The sequence below is a fragment of the Natator depressus genome, chromosome 2, assembly GCF_965152275.1.
Source record: "Natator depressus isolate rNatDep1 chromosome 2, rNatDep2.hap1, whole genome shotgun sequence".
In the NCBI taxonomy this organism is placed as follows: Eukaryota; Metazoa; Chordata; order Testudines; family Cheloniidae; genus Natator; species Natator depressus.
In genome coordinates, this window is record NC_134235.1 from 199,805,065 (window position 1) to 199,826,898 (window position 21,834).

Below are 21,834 nucleotides of genomic sequence, written 5' to 3' on the forward strand. Positions count from 1 at the left end.
TTCATGTGGGCAAAGTTAAACTTGTACATAAACTGTTTTCAGGATGGCATCTAGGATGGGAATATTTGATGAACTGTACTTGCACTATGCAAAAGTCTGATCAGATAGGACTGCCAAAATGATAGCAATATTACAGAATGTTCAGGGAGCATAGAGGTGAAAATGCATTGGCAGAAAGTGTTAACATAGACTGTTTTCTTAAAATGGCTTGACTTCTTTGGAATTTTGAAAAAATTGAATTCAGGGTTAATCCTTCCAGAAGCTAAGGGTTCACAGAGCTGTTTTCTCTTTGAAGGATGGGTTCCAAAATACAGAGAGAGAAATGTCAAAACCCTGCTTGCTGTGCAGACCTGTAAGAATGAGTAAATAAGGAACCAATGCAGTAGCGATGCCAAGAAACTGTGTGGAGTCTATTTATAGCTCTTGGCCTTTAGGAGTTATATAAGCTCTATAGCAAAGTGTAAAATTGAAGTCTTTTTCCTTGTAAAGAAAGTTATACTTTCTGGAATTGGGTGATTTGTGTCCTGGGCAAACAGGACTAATATCTTCTCTATAACCTGAGTGGGGGGTGGAAATTCTGTAGCCTGCTAAATTAAGTACAAGACATAATAAAATGTCATCTTTTCTGAGATCCCAAGTTTAGAGGAAAAACAAGGGCTCCACATGGGCTGAATCTAAAATGATTTTTACACTGTTTTCACTAACTGTCAGATTAGTAAAAAGTTTTTAAATGAATGTTTTACCTTTTGGATATATGCTTTTAAAGATGTAAGGAAATAGGCTCTTCTCTTTGGTAATAGTGAGTCTGTTTGCCTTTTCTTAATTTGAAAGTGATACCTAATGATAAGGTAGTAACTGTTCTTTTGGGCTGAATCCCAAGCTCATAGAGTTTACAGCCAGAAGGGACCACCATCCTGATCATCTAGTCTGACAACCTACACATTGCAGGCCACAGAACCTCACCCATCCACTCCTGTAGTTAGGCCCGTAACTTCTGACTCAGTTACTGAAGTTCTCAAATCTTGATTTAAAGACTTCAAGTTACAGATTCACTCTAGAGCAGTGGTTCTCAAGCTGTGGGTTGGGACCCCAAAGTGGGTCGCGACCTCATTGTAATGGTCGCCAGGGCTGGCATTAGACTTGCTGGGGCTCAGGGCCAAAGCCCAAGGATTTCAGCCCTGGGTTACAGGGCTCAGGTTTTGGCTTTGGCCCCCCTGCCCAGGACGTTGAGGCTTGGGTGGGCTCAGGTTTTGGTCCCCCCTCCTGGAGTTATGTAGTCATTTTTGTTGTCAGGAAGGGGTCGCGGTGCAGTGAAGTTTGAGAACCCCTGCTCTAGAGTCTAGTTCAAATCAGTAAATGACCCAGGCTGTAGAGGAAGGCAACCTTCTGAAATGTCTGCCGATCTGATCTGGGGGAAGATACCTTCCCAACTCCAAATATGGTGATCAGTTAGGTCCTGAGCACGTGAGCAAGATCCATCAGCCAGACATCTGGGAAAGAATTATCTGTAGTAGCTGAGAGCCCTCCCCCAGTAGTGTCCCATCTCTGGCCATTGGAGATATTTGCTAATAGCAGTTGCAAATGGGCTATATGACAATCTTATCATATCGTCCCCTCCATAAACTTATCAAGCTCACTCTTAAAACCAGTTAGGATTTTAGCCCCACTACTTCCCTTGGAAGGCAGTTGCAGAACTTCACTCCTCTGATGGTTAGAAATATGTGTCTAATTTCAAGCCTAAATTTACTGATGGACAGTTTATGTACATTTGTTTGTGTGCCAACATCGGTCTGTAACTTAAATAACTCCTCTCCCTTCCTGGTGTTTATCCCTGTGATGGGGATGTGTGTGTGTGTGTGTGTGTGTGTGTATATCTATACACACACACATAGGATTTCTCTCTCTCTTTGTATATATATCTATCTCCCCATATCCTTTGTTTTGTTAGGCAAAACTAGCCAAGCTCCTTAAGTCTCCTCATGAAGGGTAGGTTCTCCATTCCTCTGATCATCCTAGTAGCCCTTCTCTGCACCTGTTTCAGTTTGAATTCATCTTTGTACACAGTGTTCCACATGGGGTCTCACCAGTGCCTTGTATAAAATGGTAATGCTATCCTTATATCAAAATTTATATCCTGGATAGGACCTTAGATGGTAGTCCTGTTTCCCAACAGGACACCCACTTGGCACAGTCACATTTGGGTAAACGGTAGTTCATGACATCAGTTGAGAATTGAATGCCAAAAGCATATACCTCACTGAACTCTGAATCCTGCAAGAAAAAATTCCTATAGTTATCAAAGCCATTGAAGTTTGGGATACTATATGTTAGCTGAAAAGCATATAGTAAAAGTTCTCTGCCCCTTTTCTGCATGAAACTGTTTTATTTATACAGATGTTAATGAGGAGGAGTCTGGTAGAAAGGCATTGGCAAACATCTGATGCTTGGCCTACTTCACATAAAGAAAAAAAAATTCCTAAAATTTGAACAGTTCATTTACTCACAAATGTTCTTTGCACAAACTTTTTCCACTTAAGGTTCAATTTCTACCTTTTTAAAAATTGTATAAAGATATAGTTACCATATACATTAAAGTAAAATATTTACCAGCTGACTGAATACTTGTAACAGATACTCCACTCCTCCAAATAAAGTTTTATTTTGGGTATGAAACGATATAGCTTTAATTACATTGATGTGACTGGCATATTTTTAGTTTGAGCCTCTGTCATGTTTTTAAATAGTTTCCAGGCAGCTTGCAGGCATTTCACTCTAGTGACTGTTTTTTTAAAATTTAATTTAACTAGTTTCCTCATTTTTTTTTGTATTTCCTCTTTTTGTAGTTAAAATAGGATAAAGAGGAATTTTTGAAAAAGGTTTAGTGGGAAGAAGGTTGGATTCATACTTCAACAAATGTTGCACTTCAAAATGTTCAGATTCAGTAGATGCTTGATTTATTTAGAAGGTGAATGGAAGGTAATTGTTATATTTCAGTAACTTTCAGAAGCTGCAGTCAGAATTGGGGGATTGTGTTAAGGAACTGTATTAACATGTTGGAAGACAGGGTCCCTTCTCTGAGGAGCTGTCAGCTTTGACGTGTCATAAAAATGGCTATTATGTTGCATGTTACTTCACAGAAAATGCATTGGGACAAATAGATAAAACTCACAGGGCACTTTGTACTTTAAAATACATAGAACTCTTGTTAATCAAGAAGATTTTTTCCCCAAGAATCAGACCGCACAGGCAAATACTGAAAAAGGATTTATTCACTGCACCGGGAAGACTGGTAAACAGCTTCAAAGGTGTGGGGTTACAGTGACCAATTATATACCTTTCTTTTATCACTTCATTTGCATTTATCTTGTTCTTACAGAGACAAACATTGTTTCAGAGACAGAGAACGCATTTAACGTGGCAGAGACAGGAACAGAACACACGCATGAAACTGTTTCGATTACATCAATTATTCATGACTAACTTAAGGCGAAGGGGTGGGGTGCGGGTGAGTGTTTACAGATATCTGGAGGGCTGTGAAGGGAGGGTTTGTTCTGTTCTAAGGGCCAAGTTACTGGGTGAACATTTGACCATATAAGTTTATCAAGTGTTTACGGTTGTCAGTGTCCTTGGGCTTCCGGTGTTCCTGCTTGTTAGTTAGGTAGGTTTTTATTTCAGCTGCTAACTGAATTTTAACTCTTGCCTAACACTATTAAACCACTATGTATAATTAGTTTTGGAGTTTTCCGGTGTCAAGATGGTGATCCTATCAAAGTCAGCTAAATGGTTAAAACACCCTACTTAAGATAGATTGAAACAGACAAGGGAGCTCCCACTGCACCAGCCAATGATGAAGGGAAGCTGTGGAAGAGCTCTCCTTAAGCTTCTGCAAAAGAGAAGGGAGGGCATGGAGCTTGAAGTCTTGAAGAGTTATCCCTGGGCTTATTGCCCCACACCCTTTCATCAGTCCTAGCTCATGCAGGAAACATTGGTAATATACACAAATAGGTTTTTGAGCATCATACTAAATATATAGTTCTGCACACGTATTTGAATAGAAGAATGGGATGAGCATTGTAAATCCAGTCTACCACAACAATTTATTTAAGGGACAGGCCAGTTAAACATCATAGGATATTTTGAGGGTTTTTAGAAACCTGTTTTCTTTAATTATATTACTAACAATACTTTAGCTCAGGTGTGGGCAAACTGCGGCCCGTGGGTCGCATCCGGCCCATCAGACCATTTAATCCAGCCCTCAGCTCCCGCCAGAGAGCGGGGTCGGGGGTTTGCCCTGCTCTGTTGCTTCAGCCTGGGAGTGGCGTCGAGGGCTTTTCCCGCTCCACACGGCTCCCAGGAAGCAGCTGGCATGATCTCCCCCCGCTGGCTCGTACGTAGTACAGGGAGGTGTGGCCAGGTGCTGCCCCCGCAGCTCCTATTGGTTGCGGTTCCTGGCCAATGGGAGCTGCAGGGCTGGTGCGTGCAGATGGGGCAGCGCGCCGAGCTGCCTGGCTGCGCTTAGAAGCCGGAGGGGGGACATGCTTCCAGGAGCTGCTCGTGGTAAGCGCTGCCCGGAGTCTGCACCCCTGAGCCCCCACCACGCCCTGCCACAGCCCTGATCCCTCTCCCATCCTCTGAACCCCTCATCCACAGCCCTACCCCAGAGCCCGTTCCCCCAGCTGGAACCCTCACACCCCTCCCATACCTGATCCCCCTCCTGCCCTCCGAACACCTCGGTCCCAGCCTGGAGCCCACACCCACTCCCATACCCCAACCCGGAGCCCCCTCCTGCACCCTGAACTTCTTTTCTGATACCACTCTGGAGCCCTCACCCCCTCCTACACCTCTACCCCCAATTTTGTGAGCATTCATGGCTTGCCATACAATTTCCATGTGCCGATGTGGCCCTCAGGCCAAAAAGTTTGCCCACCCCTGCTTTAGATAATTAAGGGATTTTTAATAATGAAATTTATTTTAAACTATTTATTCTACAGCGGATCCTCGCTAGAGCGCACATCGCTAGAACGCGGATTCACATCTAGTACAGTCTTGGTGAAGGATCCCAAATTTAAATATTTAAATTGGGATCCTTGGTAACACGGCCCCTGCTATAATGTGGTCCCTGCGTTAATGCGGCACCGCACATGGATCCCGAACCCCGCGTTCTAGTGAGGGTCCAGTGTATTTCCTTTTCATTTTGGTTGGACAGCAAAGGTAAACCAATCAGTTTCACTTTCATGTCCTTACAGACTGTCATAATTATAGCCCTACCAAATTCAGGATCCATTTTGGTCAATTTCTCAGTCATAGGATTTTAAAAATAGTTTCACGGTTTCAGGTGTTTACATCTGAAATTTCATGGTGTTATAGCCAAGGGGGTCCTGACCCAAAAGGGGTTCATTGCGGTCACAAAGCTACTGTAGGAGAAGTCACAGGATTGGCACCTTACTGCCCAGCTCTGAAGGCAGTGCAGAAAAAGGCAGCACAGTTGCGGAGCTTCATGCAGCTGGGGCAGGTTCCCGAAGGTAGGTCTGACCTGGCCCTGGGAGTGGCCCCTGCAGGGGAAGAGGAAGTCCCCCAGCCTGGCCAGGACTAGAAGCCGGAGCTTGGCACAAAGTAGGAGCCACTGGCTGGGGTGGCCCAGCAACACAGGGGAGATCAGAACCACCTCTCCTACACTAGCCAGATATCACAGGGGAGATCAGATTTCATGGTCCATGATGCGTTTTGCACAACCATGAATTTGGTAGGGCCCTAGTCAGAATATGGCAGTACTTGGATTGTAGTTAGTGCAGGGGATGTTTGTTTATAAATCTTTCTTCCTTGTCATTTAGAAAACTTGTTTTGAAACATTTCGCTTGATCTAGCTTTTTATAGCAATATGCTTTTATAAAACTTAAGTATTGTGCCAGAATTGACCTTAGTGCCATGATATAGAATACCGCACAAAAATCCTTGCGGAGTCTTGCCTACAAAATGCTGAAAAGATTAATGTAATGTTAATTCCTGTAATCTGCTATGCACAGTTCTAATTGTCTTTCTGTTTTTCATCTAAGCTCATGTTTTAAATGAATTTTTATGGCAGTGCTTAATCCCATTAAAACGCAAAAACATTTAAATGCTTGGATGGATTTAATAATTATTGATAAGAATCAAAATCATGAGTTAGGCTTTAAAATGTGGATTTGGCTTAAAAATCACATTTAAACACACAATTTGGGTTCTTTTTATTTGCCTTCTGGCTTTTGAGCCTTTACAGTTCATATTTTCAACCTTTTCTCCACAACTCTGAAGGCTAGAAACTTTTTTCTTAATAGAACCTAAGATTCTTACTTAGTAACATGACTCCAGGGTCTTTAAGAAAACACAAGTCGTGTTGTAATTGGTGTGTGTTTTTGTTTTTAAAGGGAGTTGACATCACTATAGCTTTTCAATATACCATCTATGCAGAGTTTTCGCTCCTCTAGCCTAGCTTCTTAGGGTATGTCTACACTACGGAATAAGGTCGAATTTATAGAAGTCGGTTTTTTAGAAATCGGTTTTATATATTCGCGTGTGTGTGTCCCCACAGAAGTGCATTAAGTGCATTAACTCGGCGGAGTGCTTCCACAGTACCGAGGCTAGAGTCGACTTCCGGAGCGTTGCACTGTGGGTAGCTATCCCACAGTTCCCGCAGTCTCCGCTGCCCATTGGAATTCTGGGTTGAGATCCCAATGCCTGATGGGGCTGAAACATTGTCGCGGGTGGTTCTGGGTACATATCGTCAGTCCCCCCTTCCCTCCCTCCCTCCGTGAAAGCAAGGGCAGACAATCGTTTCGCGCCTTTTTTCCTGAGTTACCTGTGCGGACGCCATACCACCACAAGCATGGAGCCCGCTCAGGTAACCGTCACCGTATGTCTCCTGGGTGCTGGCAGACGCGGCACGGCATTGCTACACAGTAGCAGCAACCCATTGCCTTGTGGCAGCAGACGGTACAATACGACTGATAGCTGTCCTCGTCATGTCCGAGGTACTCCTGGTCGCCTGTGTGAGGTCGATCAGGAGCGCCTGGGCAGACATGGGCGCAGGGACTAAATTTTTAGTGACTTGACCAGGTCATTCTCTTAAGTCCGGTAGTCAGTCCTATTGAACTGTCTTATGGTGAGCAGGCAGGCAATATGTCCTTCTGCACCGTCTGCTGCCAGCCAAAGATGTAAAAGATAGATGGAGTGGATCAAAACAAGAAATAGACCAGATTTGTTTTGTACTCATTTGCCTCCTCCCCTGTCTAGGGGACTCATTCCTCTAGGTCACACTGCAGTCACTCACAGAGAAGGTGCAGCGAGGTAAATCTAGCCATGTATCAATCAGAAGCCAGGCTAACCTCCTTGTTCCAATAAGAACAATAACTTAGGTGCACCATTTCTTATTGGAACCCTCCGTGAAGTCAACCCTGTAAGCCGTGTCCTCAGTCGCCCCTCCCTGCGTCAGAGCAACGGCAAACAATCGTGCATCTGAGTTGAGAGTGCTGTCCAGAGCAGCCCAATGGAGCACTCTGATTGGGCTAAAACATTGTCGCGGGTGGTTCTGGGTACATATTGTCCGGCCCCCGTTCCCTCCCTCCCTCTGTGAAGGCAAGGGCAGACAATCGTTTCGCGCCTTTTTTCCTGAGTTACCTGTGCGGACGCCATACCACCGCAAGCATGGAGCCCACTCAGGTAACCGTCACCGTATGTCTCCTGGGTGCTGGCAGACGCGGTACGGCATTGCTACACAGTAGCAGCAACCCATTGCCTTCTGGCAGCAGACGGTGCAGTATGACTGATAGCCGTCCTCGTCATGTCCGAGGTGCTCCTGGCCACGTCGGCTGGGAGCGCCTGGGCAGACATGGGCGCAGGGACTAAATTTTTGGTGACTTGACCAGGTCATTCTCTTTAGTCCTGCAGTCAGTCGTATTGAACCGTCTAATGGTGAGCAGGCAGGCAATACGGATTGCTAGCAGTCGTATTGTACCATCTTCTGCCGGGTAGGCAAGAGATGACGATGGCTAGCAATCGTACTGTGCCATCTTCTGCCGGGCAGGCAAGAGATGACGATGGCTAGCAATCGTACTGTGCCATCTTCTGCCGGGCAGGCAAGAGATGACGATGGCTAGCAATCGTACTGTGCCATCTTCTGCCGGGCAGGCAAGAGATGACGATGGCTAGCAATCGTACTGTGCCATCTTCTGCCGAGCAGGCAAGAGATGAGGATGGCTAGCAGTCCTTCTGCACCGTCTGCTGCCAGCCAAAGATGTAAAAGATAGATGGAGTGGATCAAAACAAGAAATAGACCAGATTTGTTTTGTACTCATTTGCCTTCTCATTTTGCCTGCCTAGACAGGGGACTCATTCCTCTAGGTCACACTGCAGTCACTCACAGAGAAGGTGCAGTGAGGTAAATCTAGCCATGTATCAATCAGAGGCCAGGCTAACCTCCTTGTTCCAATAAGAACAATAACTTAGGTGCACCATTTCTTATTGGAACCCTCCGTGAAGTCCTGCCTGAACTACTCCTTGATGTAAAGCCACCCCCTTTGTGGATTTTAGCCCCCTGAAGCCAACCCTGTAAGCCGTGTCGTCAGTCGCCCCTCCCTCCGTCAGAGCAACGGCAGACAATCATTCCGCGCCTTTTTTCTGTGCGGACTCCATACCAAGGCAAGCATGGAGTCCGCTCAGCTCACTTTGGCAATTAGGAGCACATTAAACACCACACGCATTATCCAGCAGTATATGCAGCACCAGAACCTGGCAAAGCGAAACCGGGCGAGGAGGCGACGTCAGCGCGGTCACGTGAGTGATCAGGACATGGACACAGATTTCTCTGAAAGCATGGGCCCTGCCAATGCATGCATAATGGTGCTAATGGGGCAGGTTCATGCTGTGGAACACCGATTCTGGGCTCGGAAAACAAGTACAGACTGGTGGGACTGCATAGTGTTGCAGGTCTGGGACGATTCCCAGTGGCTGCGAAACTTTCGCATGCGTAAGGGCACTTTCATGGAACTTTGTGACTTGCTTTCCCCTGCCCTGAAGCGCATGAATAACAAGATGAGAGCAGCCCTCACAGTTGAGAAGCGAGTGGCGATAGCCCTGTGGAAGCTTGCAACGCCAGACAGCTACCGGTCAGTTGGGAATCAATTTGGAGTGGGCAAATCTACTGTGGGGGCTGCTGTGATGCAAGTAGCCCACACAATCAAAGATCTGCTGATATCAAGGGTAGTGACCCTGGGAAATGTGCAGGTCATAGTGGATGGCTTTGCTGCAATGGGATTCCCTAACTGTGGTGGGGCCATAGACGGAACCCATATCCCTATCTTGGCACCGGAGCACCAAGCCGGCGAGTACATAAACCGCAAGGGGTACTTTTCAATAGTGCTGCAAGCTCTGGTGGATCACAAGGGACGTTTCACCAACATCAACGTGGGATGGCCGGGAAAGGTACATGATGCTCGCATCTTCAGGAACTCTGGTCTGTTTCAAAAGCTTCAAGAAGGGACTTTATTCCCAGACCAGAAAATAACTGTTGGTGATGTTGAAATGCCTGTATGTATCCTTGGGGACCCAGCCTACCCCTTAATGCCATGGCTCATGAAGCCGTACACAGGCAGCCTGGACAGCAGTCAGGAGCTGTTCAACTACAGGCTGAGCAAGTGCAGAATGGTGGTAGAATGTGCATTTGGACGTTTAAAGGCGCGCTGGCGCAGTTTACTGACTCGCTTAGACCTCAGGGAAACCAATATTCCCACTGTTATTACTGCTTGCTGTGTGCTCCACAATATCTGTGAGAGTAAGGGGGAGACGTTTATGGCGGGGTGGGAGGTTGAGGCAAATCGCCTGGCTGCTGGTTACGCACAGCCAGACACCAGGGCGTTTAGAAGAGCACAGGAGGGTGCGGTACGCATCAGAGAGGCTTTGAAAACCAGTTTCATGACTGGCCAGGCTACGGTGTGAAAGTTCTGTTTGTTTCTCCTTGATGAAACCCCCCGCCCCTTGGTTCACTCTACTTCCCTGTAAGCTAACCACCCTCCCCTCCTCCCTTTGATCACCGCTTGCAGAGGCAATAAAGTCATTGTTGCTTCACATTCATGCATTCTTTATTCATTCATCACACAAATAGGGGGATGACTACCAAGGTAGCCCAGGAGGGGTGGTGGAGGAGGGAAGGAAAATGCCACACAGCACTTTAAAAGTTTACAACTTTAAAATTTATTGAATGACAGCCTTCTTTTTTTGGGCAAGCCTCTGTGGTGGAGTGGCTGGTTGGCCGGTGGCCCCCCCACCGCGTTCTTGGGCGTCTGGGTGTGGAGGCTATGGAACTTGGGGAGGAGGGCGGTTGGTTACACAGGGGCTGTAGTGGCAGTCTGTGCTCCAGCTGCCTTTGCTGCAGCTCAACCATACACTGGAGCATACTGGTTTGGTCCTCCAGCAGCCTCAGCATTGAATCCTGCCTCCTCTCATCACACTGCCGCCACATTCGAGCTTCAGCCCTCTCTTCAGCCCGCCACTTACTCTCTTCAGCCCGCCACCTCTCCTCCTGGTCATTTTGTGCTTTCCTGCAGTCTGACATTATTTGCCTCCACGCATTCGTCTGTGCTCTGTCAGTGTGGGAGGACAGCATGAGCTCGGAGAACATTTCATCTCGAGTGCGTTTTTTTTTTTTCTTTCTAATCTTCACTAGCCTCTGGGAAGGAGAAGATCCTGTGATCATTGAAACACATGCAGCTGGTGGAGAAAAGAAAAGGGACAGCGGTATTTAAAAAGACACATTTTATAAAACACTGGCTACACTCTTTCAGGGTAAACCTTGCTGTTAACATTACATACATAGCACATGTGCTTTCGTTACAAGGTTGCATTTTGCCTCCCCCCCACTGCGTGGCTACCCCCTCAACCCTCCCCCCTCCCTGTGGCTAACAGCGGGGAACATTTCTGTTCAGCCGCAGGCAAACAGCCCAGCAGGAATGGGCTCCTCTGAGTGTCCCCTGAAGAAAAGCACCCTATTTCAACCAGGTGACCATGGATTATATCTCACTCTCCTGAGGATAACACACGAACGGATATTGCTTGAACGCCAGCAAACATACACTGCAATGCTTTGTTGTACAATGATTCCCGAGTACGTGTTACTGGCCTGGAGTGGTAAAGTGTCCTACCATGAAGGACGCAATAAGTCTGCCCTCCCCAGAAACCTTTTGCAAAGGCTTTGGGAGTATATCCAGGAGAGCCGCGAATGCCAGGACAAAGTAATCCTTTCACATGCTTGCTTTTAAACCATGTATAGTATTTTAAAAGGTACACTCACCGGAGGTCCCTTCTCCGCCTGCTGGGTCCAGGAGGCAGCCTTGGGTGGGTTCAGGGGGTACTGGCTCCAGGTCCAGGGTGAGAAACAGTTCCTGGCTGTCGGGAAAACCGGTTTCTCCGCTTGCTTGCTGTGAGCTATCTACAACCTCCTCCTCATCATCATCTTCTTCGTCCCCAAAACCTGCTTCCGTATTGCCTCCATCTCCATTGAAGGAGTCAAACAACACGGCTGGGGTAGTGGTGGCTGAACCCCCTAAAATGGCATGCAGCTCATCATAGAAGCGGCAGGTTTGGGGCTCTGACCCGGAGCGGCCGTTCGCCTCTCTGGTTTTCTGGCAGGCTTGCCTCAGCTCCTTCAGTTTCACGCGGCACTGCTTCGGGTCCCTGTTATGGCCTCTGTCCTTCATGCCCTGGGAGATTTTGACAAAGGTTTTGGCATTTCGAAAACTGGAACGGAGTTCTGATAGCACGGATTCCTCTCCCCATACAGCGATCAGATCCCGTACCTCCCGTTCGGTCCATGCTGGAGCTCTTTTGCGATTCTGAGACTCCATCATGGTCACCTCTGCTGATGAGCTCTGCATGGTCACCTGCAGCTTGCCACGCTGGCCAAACAGGAAATGAGATTCAAAAGTTCGCGGTTCTTTTCCTGTCTACCTGGCCAGTGCATCTGAGTTGAGAGTGCTGTCCAGAGCGGTCAAAATGGAGCACTCTGGGATAGCTCCCGGAGGCCAATACCGTCGAATTGTGTCCACAGTACCCCAAATTCGACCCGGCAAGGCCGATTTAAGCGCTAATCCACTTGTCAGGGGTGGAGTAAGGAAATCGATTTTAAGAGCCCTTTAAGTCGAAATAAAGGGCTTCATCGTGTGGACGGGTGCAGGTTTACATCGATTTAATGCTGCTAAATTCGACCTAAAGTCCTAGTGTAGACCAGGGCTTAGTGAGAAACTGTCCAATTTCTCACTAAGAAATTGTCCAATTAGCCAGAGTGGGGTAGGGTTCAAACCAGGCTTCCCTACTGGCCATTATGCATCATCTCCTCCAGAGTGTAAATGCTTCCCAGAGAATGTTCCATTGTTTAGATAATCAAGAGCCAGTTTCCTAGTGGCCCATCTTTGTCCTGTTTGGTCCTGCAATTAAGGTGGGTAGAATTTGACGTTAGTTACTTTTTGATAGAATTAGGTGATCATTCAAATTAATGCTTTTTGAATTTCCAGCATATGACACTCCCTAATAGCATCTGTTTAAAATAGTTTAATCCACTCATTTAAGTTAAAATTCTTACTTTATAGATGGTTTATAAACTTGATGTGTAATGAATGTTCTCCATTTTTTTGTTTCACCTCTCTAACAATAAGCCAGATATGACAGTTCTGTCACATTACTTGTGTTCCTATTTTGAAATGTTATCTTTATTTCAGAATAAATATTTAAACAAGGCAAAGCATAGATTCCTCATTCAGGGTTATGTCAATGTTAGGTTTGAAATTCAGTAGCAGTCAGTTTTCAGTTTTCTAAGAGGAGAAAAAACAAGAGTAGAAACCTTTCTTTTTCTGTTGCCATAACTGCTAGATAAATTCTGGAACTTTCTAAATACATTTTCTCTTTTGGGTGGAGATCAAGCATGAGAGAGTACTTACTTTTAATTTTCCTTTTTTTTAAAAAAAAGGCATTTTTAGAATAGATGTCGTCTTAGCCATGTAACTATATTATTGCTACTGAACTGCCATAATCCCACATTTGAGTGCATTTGAAGCTAACTACCAAGTAATTTCAGCTATTTTAGGGATTTTTGAGGTGCTGACTTTTATCTTTGAGTAATAAACACTAAAATGTGCCTCCACACCCCCCAGGCACTGCAACTCTGAAAGTTTAAAACAATAAAGACAGTACCTTGGGGGATGAGATGAGAAATTGAAATTGGTTTGGGGATTTACTTACGTTTGAAAAGAGAGTGTATTTGAAAGCAAGCAAAAAAAAGTGTTGGTTTAAAAAAAAAAATTGAAAATGTAGGCCTGTATGCCAGTGTTCATTAATCTGAAATCCATGAGTAAAGTTGCCTTTTGTTGCGTGAGTGGAAAAAAAAGTGCTTCTTTAAAATGGTAAAATGATAGATAATATGGAAACATTAAATTTAATAAACACATTTTAGTGGCCAGTATAATCAAACAATGTTCTTTCTGCAATCTGCTGGAAATGTTTTGGTACATTCCCCTAGAGGGAAAAACAAAATTTCCACTTGCTTTTAAAGCATGTTTAGGGCTTCACTGAAAAATTCCAAGAATCCAAAAGTAATTTGTTTGTAACTTGTTCCAAAGCTCAACACATTTCAATAAAATGAACCTAACTTCTGTACTGAAGGGGTTTTTGGTTTTGTTATTTTGTTTAACTAATTTTGCTACAGCATGCTGTACAGAAGCAGTTTATTAGGTTTTAATTTCCTACAGTTAGCCTTTAACAGTCAACATAATGAGAAAATGATCTTTCACCATTTTCACTGTGAACTCATGCGCATAAACTAATGCCACTATTTGCCAGATTTGGGAAATATTCTGTGCTAGCCTTCTGAAAGTCCATGTTATCTTCTTCAGTTCAGTCCAACTCGATGTCCTCTTTAATTTCTCACATGTGGATTCTAAACTGTGTCTTCAAAAGGATATTAGCCTGAGACTACCCAAAAGCACCTAAGTCCCACTTGCCTCCTGCACTGTCTTTTCTATGTCTGTGAGATCAATTTGCCAATTACATCCACCTCTCGGGCTTTTCTATGCATATATGCAGTAAGCAAAAAGCTGGTGAAAGTTTGAATTTCATGTTTTCTGCTGATCTTATTTTTTTCATGTCCAACATCCAAGTTTTGCATTTTCCATTAAATTTGCAACCATGATGAAAATATTACAGCCTGGTTTCATGAGTTACCCTTCAACTTGTCACATAAAACATAGATCACACGTGTTGATACTCATTGTATTAACATTCTCTGAGCTGCTTAGGAAAGCCTCACTTTTACATTCCCCCACAACTTTTCCCCTTCCAAAGAAACGAATGGATTTTGATTTAATTTATGGCCTCATCCTGAGGTGTCCCGAGTACTTGGGAATTGGCATCTTTCAGGATCATGTCCTGAATGACTGTACAGGGCTGTCATAATTGTTAAGTGAGAGCATGTTTGTTACAGACTACATAAGTGTGCTAAGTCAGTGATTCTTTGGTTTAATATCTCTGCTTCCTAAAATATAAAATGTTCAGTATTTGGAAGATGGAATCTTATTCTTTAACTTTTTTATGAATCATACAGAATGCTAAAACAGATGTATTTATTTAAAAAAAACACCCTTTTTCCCCCCTCTTACTACAGGATAATGAAAAGAGGACCCCTTTACATGCTGCTGCCTATCTGGGAGATGCAGAAATTATTGAACTACTTATTTTATCTGGTATGTTCTGTTCATGTTAATGAAAAAAATTCTGTGCACAGATACATTAAATGTACTTTTAGTTTGCATAATTTTATCAGGCTATTTAATGTGCTAAGAATTCAATTGAAATTTGGGGACTTTTGTACTTAAACTTTTGTTTACAGACTCCTTAATTTAAACCACTTTTTTAATAATTTTCAGTTATTATAAAAAGTACCTACCAGTGTTAAACTTTTTCAGTGATGTTTGCTATTTATTAGTAGTTTATGACCAAATTCAGTTGCTTCAAAAGTCTGTACTTAGCTGTATTTAAAGCAGTGTGCTTAATATCTAAATGTTAGCGCATATTTTTTACTATAGTGAATTTAGAAAAATGACTAGATGTTAACATTGAAAATGGCATTTAAAAGTGCTGATATTTCTTCAGATTAAGAACAACATTATTTTTCTAGTTATCTTTTGCTAACTTATATATACACAAGATTTTTAGGACCTGATAAGAATGAAATAAGAATTTAAAAATGATTTTTCATATTTACTTCTTCACTTGCAATACAGAATGCAATGAGTGAGGCAGTATGTTCTAGTGGTTAAAACACAAGACAGAGAAGACAGGAGATCAGAGTTACTATTCCAGCTCTGTAACTGATTTGCTGTGACCTTGAACAAGTCCTTAATAATCTGTGTGTTACACCTCACCATGGTGGTTTTGAGGCTTTATTCATGATTGTAAAGTGCTTTGAGACCCCTCAGTAGAAGAAATTGCAGAATTATAAAATACAGTAGAATCTCTTTAATCTGCACTTCACTAAACATATCTTATCTGCTCAAAAACTTCAGATCTGTTCCCACATCTCAGCTTTAAAAGTAATAGAATTTACTTTAGTGAGGTGTGTTATAGGAGAGTTGGTAGCACTTCCCATTTTAAGATCCTATTTTCCGTTGCTTATAATTTTGCAGAACTTCAATCATTTTGATTGAAAACTTCCATGCTAAATGTCTGCCTGAGGCTGATTTTTTGGGAAACTTTCAGCCAAAATGGTTTAGCCATTTGAGACCAAGATTAGAGAAAAGTATGCCCATGTTAAAAATTGGTGACTTTTTCTTTGAGAAGCTTGAATGCACCCCAAGCTTGTCCACCCCCGGTCCCTAGTACATTTGTATCTGTCAGGGTTGTGCCTTTTGCCATCCCCATGAAAAATTTGGCCAAGTTATAAGCCTTTCAGAAATCAGAGTTCACACATGCTCAGCAGAGACTTGGTAGAGCTTCGCAGTTCCCTGAAGATTCCATCCAAAATGGGTATGTTCCAGCCCAGGGCTGCCAGGGCTCAGTAGGACTTTCCTTGCAATTTCAGTTTCCAGCTGCTCGGGGCCATGCCGGGTCCAGGCACCAGAATTGAGAGCAGCCAGCCTATTTCTCAGCTCTCTGTGCTCTCCTGCTGAGTGCAAGTAGCATGAAGGAGGAAGCTGCATTATTTGAATGCAAAAGGAAAAAGAACCTGACCTGGAGGGCTGGATATGGGGAGTAGATTGGGACAGGGAGCCTGGTGCCAGGGTCTATCTCAGACTGGCTTGATAAGGAGATTTGTACTGGGAGACGGTGGGAAACAGGGAGGTGGGTGGGTGGGGAGCAGACTGAGAGCCGGTGGATGGAGGGAAGACTGAGACTGGATGAGGAGGTGAAAGGGACAACTGGGACTGGCTGGGAAAAGAGCTGAGGGAGTGACATGGGACATCAAGATTAGATGGAGAGCTCTGAGAAGGAGATGGAAACTGGGGGGCGATGGGGCTACAATTGGAGACCAGAGGGAAGACAAATCAGAGAAGGAGGTGAGGGGGAACTGGGAATGGCTAGGTAAGGAAATTGGTAGTAGGATGAAATGCCTGAATGGAGAATAGGACTTGGATGAGGAGACAGTTGAGAGAGAGACAGAACTGAGGCAGGGACAGGTTGGAGGGGATGAGCAGAAGGGGTCAATCTTGTGGGAATGGGCAGAAAAGTCTGGGTCCTCTAGTGCCCGTTGCCCTCCAGAGCCTGGCCTGGAGCCTAAGGTTCCTGAGTCTCGCCATTCCTCTGCTGTCAGCAAATATCTGTGAAACTCTTGGTAAAGTATCTTATCTGACTCTAATGTTGGTCCATGCAGAGGATGACAATTTACTATTGTTACCAGTTACTCTGCTAAAGTTACTTCCAACCTTGCTAATGATCCATGTGGGTGTCAATATGATGACACATGATGGATTTTCTATTTTTTTCAGTTTGCTTTTTTTAAAACCCAGCAAATTACGTGCACAAATTATGGTAAAAGAACATTATTAGGCTTGCAAAGTCAAGCACTTGAAAGATAGGAAATGCGTAGGCAACCTTAATTCTGGCATCTGTAATTTGGCCCCATTGTGCATCTGCATTATGATTCAGCCTTTAATTACATGCCACATACTGTTCTTTCCCACTGGACCTGTGCTTCCTTCAGTGCCCAGGATGGACCTGCTCTGAGGATTGACCAGGGTGGTGTAGTGAAGGATACTGTAGTCCATAGAATGCCTTTTTTTTGCAGAAGTTGGAAGGTTTAATAGTGAATGAGGCAGGGGATTGCAGGAAGAGATAGGAGGGTCTGGTTAAGGCAGTTGAATGCTGTCCTGGGGAAATGAAGCCTATCTCCGTGTCTGTGTGATGATAGGGAAGTTGCTTAAAAATCTAACTTTTTCACAAGAGGTCAGTAATTCCTCATTTCATGGGTGTCTGTCTTAAGAACCTGCAGTTTGACTTGCAGAAATGCTGAGGACTCTCAGCTGCAACTGAAGTCACTGGGTGCTATACCGTATAATAAGACTCTGAAAAACCATGTTGTAGGTGTGTCAAATTGGGCACCCAAAATCAGTGGATACTTTAGACCTTAATATGTCTGTGCCTCAGTTCTCAGTCTGTAAACCAGGGATTATTAACTTCCGCTGTATGGGGGTATTGTGAAAATACATTAATGTTTGTGAAACACTCACATAATATAATGATGAGTGCCATAGAAAAGCCCATGAGGAAAGTATTAATTCTGTCTTCAGAGCATGGTTTGAGTAGTGTGCAGTAAATAAGGCCTAGAGTGGTAGATTCAACAGTGAGGAGAAAACAAAATATTGAATAGCTGCTCATTAAGTGAGCAGTGTCTATTCTGAATGAAGGAGTCCTGTGGAAAAAATACTATGTGATGTAATTAAAGACTGTATAATAATGCATATGCACAAGGGGGCTGAATAAAGATTCTATACACAACCTTAATTCTTGCATTTTCTAACTTTTGAGTCCTTTACTTTGTAACCTTAGTATTTATTGATATGTAATAAATATACTGTAGTACATTTTGAAGTTCTATAAATTAAAAACCAATCTACAATTATCATACTATATGAACAAACTAAATTGCAAGGAATTTTCCTTGCTTTGCTATTGTTTCTCTTCAAGCCTGGTCTAAAGCCCATTTAAATCAATGGGAGTCTTTCCACTGATATCAGTGGGCATTGGATCAGATCCTTACTTGTTGGTTTCCCAATCCTGCCATCAGTTAAAGCATACATGTAACTACATAGAAGTAGTTCTGTTAAGTTCAGTGGGACTATACACTTCCGTAACTGTTTTTTGGATTGAAGCCTAACCCATAACATTTTTTAATTAAATGAGTTTTCTAGTTCTTAGTGTAAATTATATTGGCTACACTGTCACATTATGTGTTAGATGCTGCAAAAGTATGGTATTATTAAATTCCTTTACTTCCTTCCCACCCACCCCCCAAAAAAACAACCAAAAACAAGCGCACCACAAAAACACTAAAATGTCTTAAAAAAAAAAAAAAATCCTTGGCGTGAAAAAACTTTTTTAGAACAGTTGGTTTTGGAAAGTGTGATTTTTTTTTTTTCCCTCACTTGTTGGTATAATTTGAGATTTTTTTCTGTGCCAGATTTCTCGAAGTGTAAGTATGTTACAAGACCCATATTGTTCATTCTCAGTGCATAACTGAGACTTCATGCTCAAAGTTTCATGCTTTTAGCATGAATATACATGTCTTGAGTATTCTGCATTTGGGTGTTGAACACTAGGACACTTGTTCTGAGTAAACCTCTGCCTGCAGTCTTTGTTGCTGCTGTGGCTTGTCTTGGTTTCCAAGCCTGTAGGACGGGAGGGGCCTGAAACTGACAATGTCGGATGCAAATTTCCAGCAGAGGAAGGATATTCCTCCCATGACTTCCAGCTCATTTCCTTTTCCTCTTGAAACAATACCTCTCAGACCTCTTGAAAGTAAGCTAGTCCCTGAAGGATTCACCCACTTTGTCATCAGATGAACTGCCTACCTGCTGATGAACATGTCATAATCATCAATTTTTTTTAGACCAAATAGAATTTAACTAACATCTCTAGCAAACATCTGTAAATTTGCAGAGGGGCTGGGTAGGTGAAACAGCAACAAAACATTAAAGGCACCTGATGGTTTCATCACATTACAACCAGGAATGTCAGGCTTTGGACCAACCAGCCTCCAGTGTCTTCCCAACTGACTCAACACTGCACCGCGTGCCAGAGTCCATACCAGCCTGCCTGCTTTATGTATTTGCTCCAACAAAAGCTGGTTGGAGAAGACCTTGCAGACAGCCTTATGCAGGCTGGAGGGATGTCAGGGCTTCCAACTTCATACGTTTCAGCCTTAACATAGATTAGGCTAGAACATTGGCGGGAGACAGGGCTCCCTGGGAAAGGGTGATTGGAAGTATCCACTGTATTCTCCGTGAAAAGGAGAGTTAATGAATGGGTAGGTGAAGAGATCTATTGTGAATAATCTTAATAAGAATTCATTGAGAATCCTCTGCATATTCCCACTCATGGGCTACACTGGCTGGTGCAACTCAGTCATAGAATTTAAAGTTGGAAAGGATCACCAAATCAGACAGTGGAACCTTCTTGTGGCATTGAAGGGCTTGCATGCCCCTCTGACTGCTCCCCTCAGAGTTCCTGAATATTCTGAGGGATGAGGCTGTAAAAACATGCATGGTGCCCTCTGTTGTCTCAGTTCCTAGCAACCTCACCAGCAAATGGACACGAACTTCTCTGGATCCCTCAGATCTGGCGCCTTCTCTCAAATTTTTAGTGCCTTACATAGTATTTTACTCTTGGTGTAGTTGGTATAATTAGGAAAATAATAGTTTGTTTAGGCTAGTTCTTCTTGGATTAGTTAAGTAGCTGTTAGGTTTGGTTTTGTCTCAGTTTCATGGTGGATTCAAAGGCAAAGAGACATGGTTTTAAGAGCTGTGAATCATGTCAGATGGTCTTTTCAACATCGGACACGAATGTCAGCTGCTTAGCATGTCTTGATGAGGGCTACTGTCCTTTGAGGTGTCCGAGGTTTCTGTCTGCATTATGTTCATTCTGAGAGCATGTGGTCCAAGAGCACTCCTGATATAAGAAGCTTTGGCAGTGAAGCCACTGAGCTCTCATACCTCTAAGGGATCCAAGCACAAGCTCAGAATAAGAATACTATGATGAAAGCTCCAGTTTGTGCTCTAGGATAGAGTTCCATGATTGCATCAGTCAGTTTCCAAGATCAGATCCAACACTAAAAGCCCCAAAGGATCTATTGGCCAAGTTCTGAGAAAAGCCATTGGATCAGTCTGCTTCAGTTCTGGAAAAGAAGGCAAAGAACTAAAAGGTTCCTGCTAGCAGTGCCAAGTCCCAGTCAGGAAATTAATCTGATCAGTCAGCATCAGGTCCTGAACCAAATGCTAGGAGTGCTGACTGTATCTAAATGATCCAAGGATAGACCTGGAACCAGCAACAATTCTTCATCGCTAATTTATGCAGCTCCATCAGTTTCACTGTTAGCCGAAGTAAGTCACAAGGATCCCGTGCTGTATCTGTGAGGCTTGATATCTAAAGGAGGAAAGACAAAACATCTCTCAAATTATCCTTCTCTGATCTTACTCCTGGAAAATGAAAGAGGTTGAATGAAGTGTTTGTTTTCCTGAGAGACTTCTGTACCTCTGTCCAAAACACCTTCAAGCGCAGCCAGAAAAGTGGTCTGTCTTTCACTATGTTGCATTTGTCAGGTTCTGTGGTTTCTCGGTAGCAGATCCAAAGTCAGATCTGCAGTCCAGAAATGAACAGGATTGGGCTAAATTTCCAGAGGTCCTTCCTAGATTTCACCCTCTCAAAAGAGAGTATCCCAGATATGGAGCATGTAGACCTCTTTATCCTCCAGGTTATGATATGGTATTGGAATAAGAGTATTGCAGCAACCTGCAAATTCCACCATAGGTGGTGTGGCCATATTGGCAGCCATCTAAACACTGTAGAGAGACTTCATAGCATCATTGGCATAGGAACTCTCTTCTCTTTTGAGGTGAGGAAAAAGCTTGCCCATCAAATCGGAGCTTCACGTTCTCCCACCATTGTGCCTGACCCTCTGTTGGAGGAAAATGGGGAGCCTGTGCTCAGATGGAATACCAGTAATTAGAGCCAAATGTAGAAACTGGTTTTTCACCACATGAAAATGTTGGAGTAGCTTCAGCTTCCTCTCTCTCTCTGAGGAATCTTTACAGTTTCACAAGCTTGCAGACAGGATGGCAATGACTTTGGAACTCCCATCTGTAATACTGGAGGAAGTCTATCCATTATTTGGCATTCTGGTTGCCCCATTGGAGGTTAATCTTCTAATATTAGATTGACTACTGCAGGCTGGAGTAGTCAGTGCAGTTGGTAAGGAAGTGTTCTCTTGCTTCACTTGGGAAAAGAGTAACAGATTACGAGGCAATGATGTTGCAGTATCATTATCACTTATCGGAAAAGATTTCTGCGTTTGCTTCTGGAAAATCAGTTACTCAATGTAAATTGACTAACATGTTAATAACTGAAGGTCGGATGATAACGAACCGTGTCCTCAACATCAAAAGAAGCTCTCAAATCCATCAGCTAGGGTGGTAGCATCTACTGCTTTGCTTAAGAGTCATATGGTCTTTTTCTTTCCCTCCAGAAACTGTGTTGAAGATTGGAAGATATTCCTTTGGAAGGAAATTTAGTTATTTAGTTATAAGAGGAAATATTGGACACATGATC

At 43.6% G+C, this 21,834-nt stretch overlaps 2 protein-coding genes across 4 annotated transcripts in view; one reads left to right on the top strand and one right to left on the bottom strand.

Moving 5' to 3' along the window:
• LOC141983495 (uncharacterized) overlaps nucleotides 1–11,970 on the bottom strand; it is a 32,533-nt gene extending 20,563 nt beyond the window's left edge. Inside the window, exons 1-2 of the mRNA XM_074946695.1 lie at nucleotides 11,321–11,970; nucleotides 10,299–10,740 (exon numbers count right to left, since the gene is read on the bottom strand). Of these exons, the coding sequence (XP_074802796.1) occupies nucleotides 10,299–10,740; nucleotides 11,321–11,903 (1,025 nt within the window). The 5' untranslated portion in view covers nucleotides 11,904–11,970. The remainder of the gene's footprint in view (nucleotides 1–10,298; nucleotides 10,741–11,320) is intronic.
• ANKRD28 (ankyrin repeat domain 28) overlaps nucleotides 1–21,834 on the top strand; it is a 235,172-nt gene that overhangs the window by 111,312 nt on the left and 102,026 nt on the right. For all 3 annotated transcript variants that reach the window (XM_074945705.1, XM_074945703.1, XM_074945704.1), the window contains one exon: nucleotides 14,681–14,759. In XM_074945705.1, coding sequence (XP_074801806.1) covers nucleotides 14,681–14,759 — 79 coding nt within the window. The remainder of the gene's footprint in view (nucleotides 1–14,680; nucleotides 14,760–21,834) is intronic.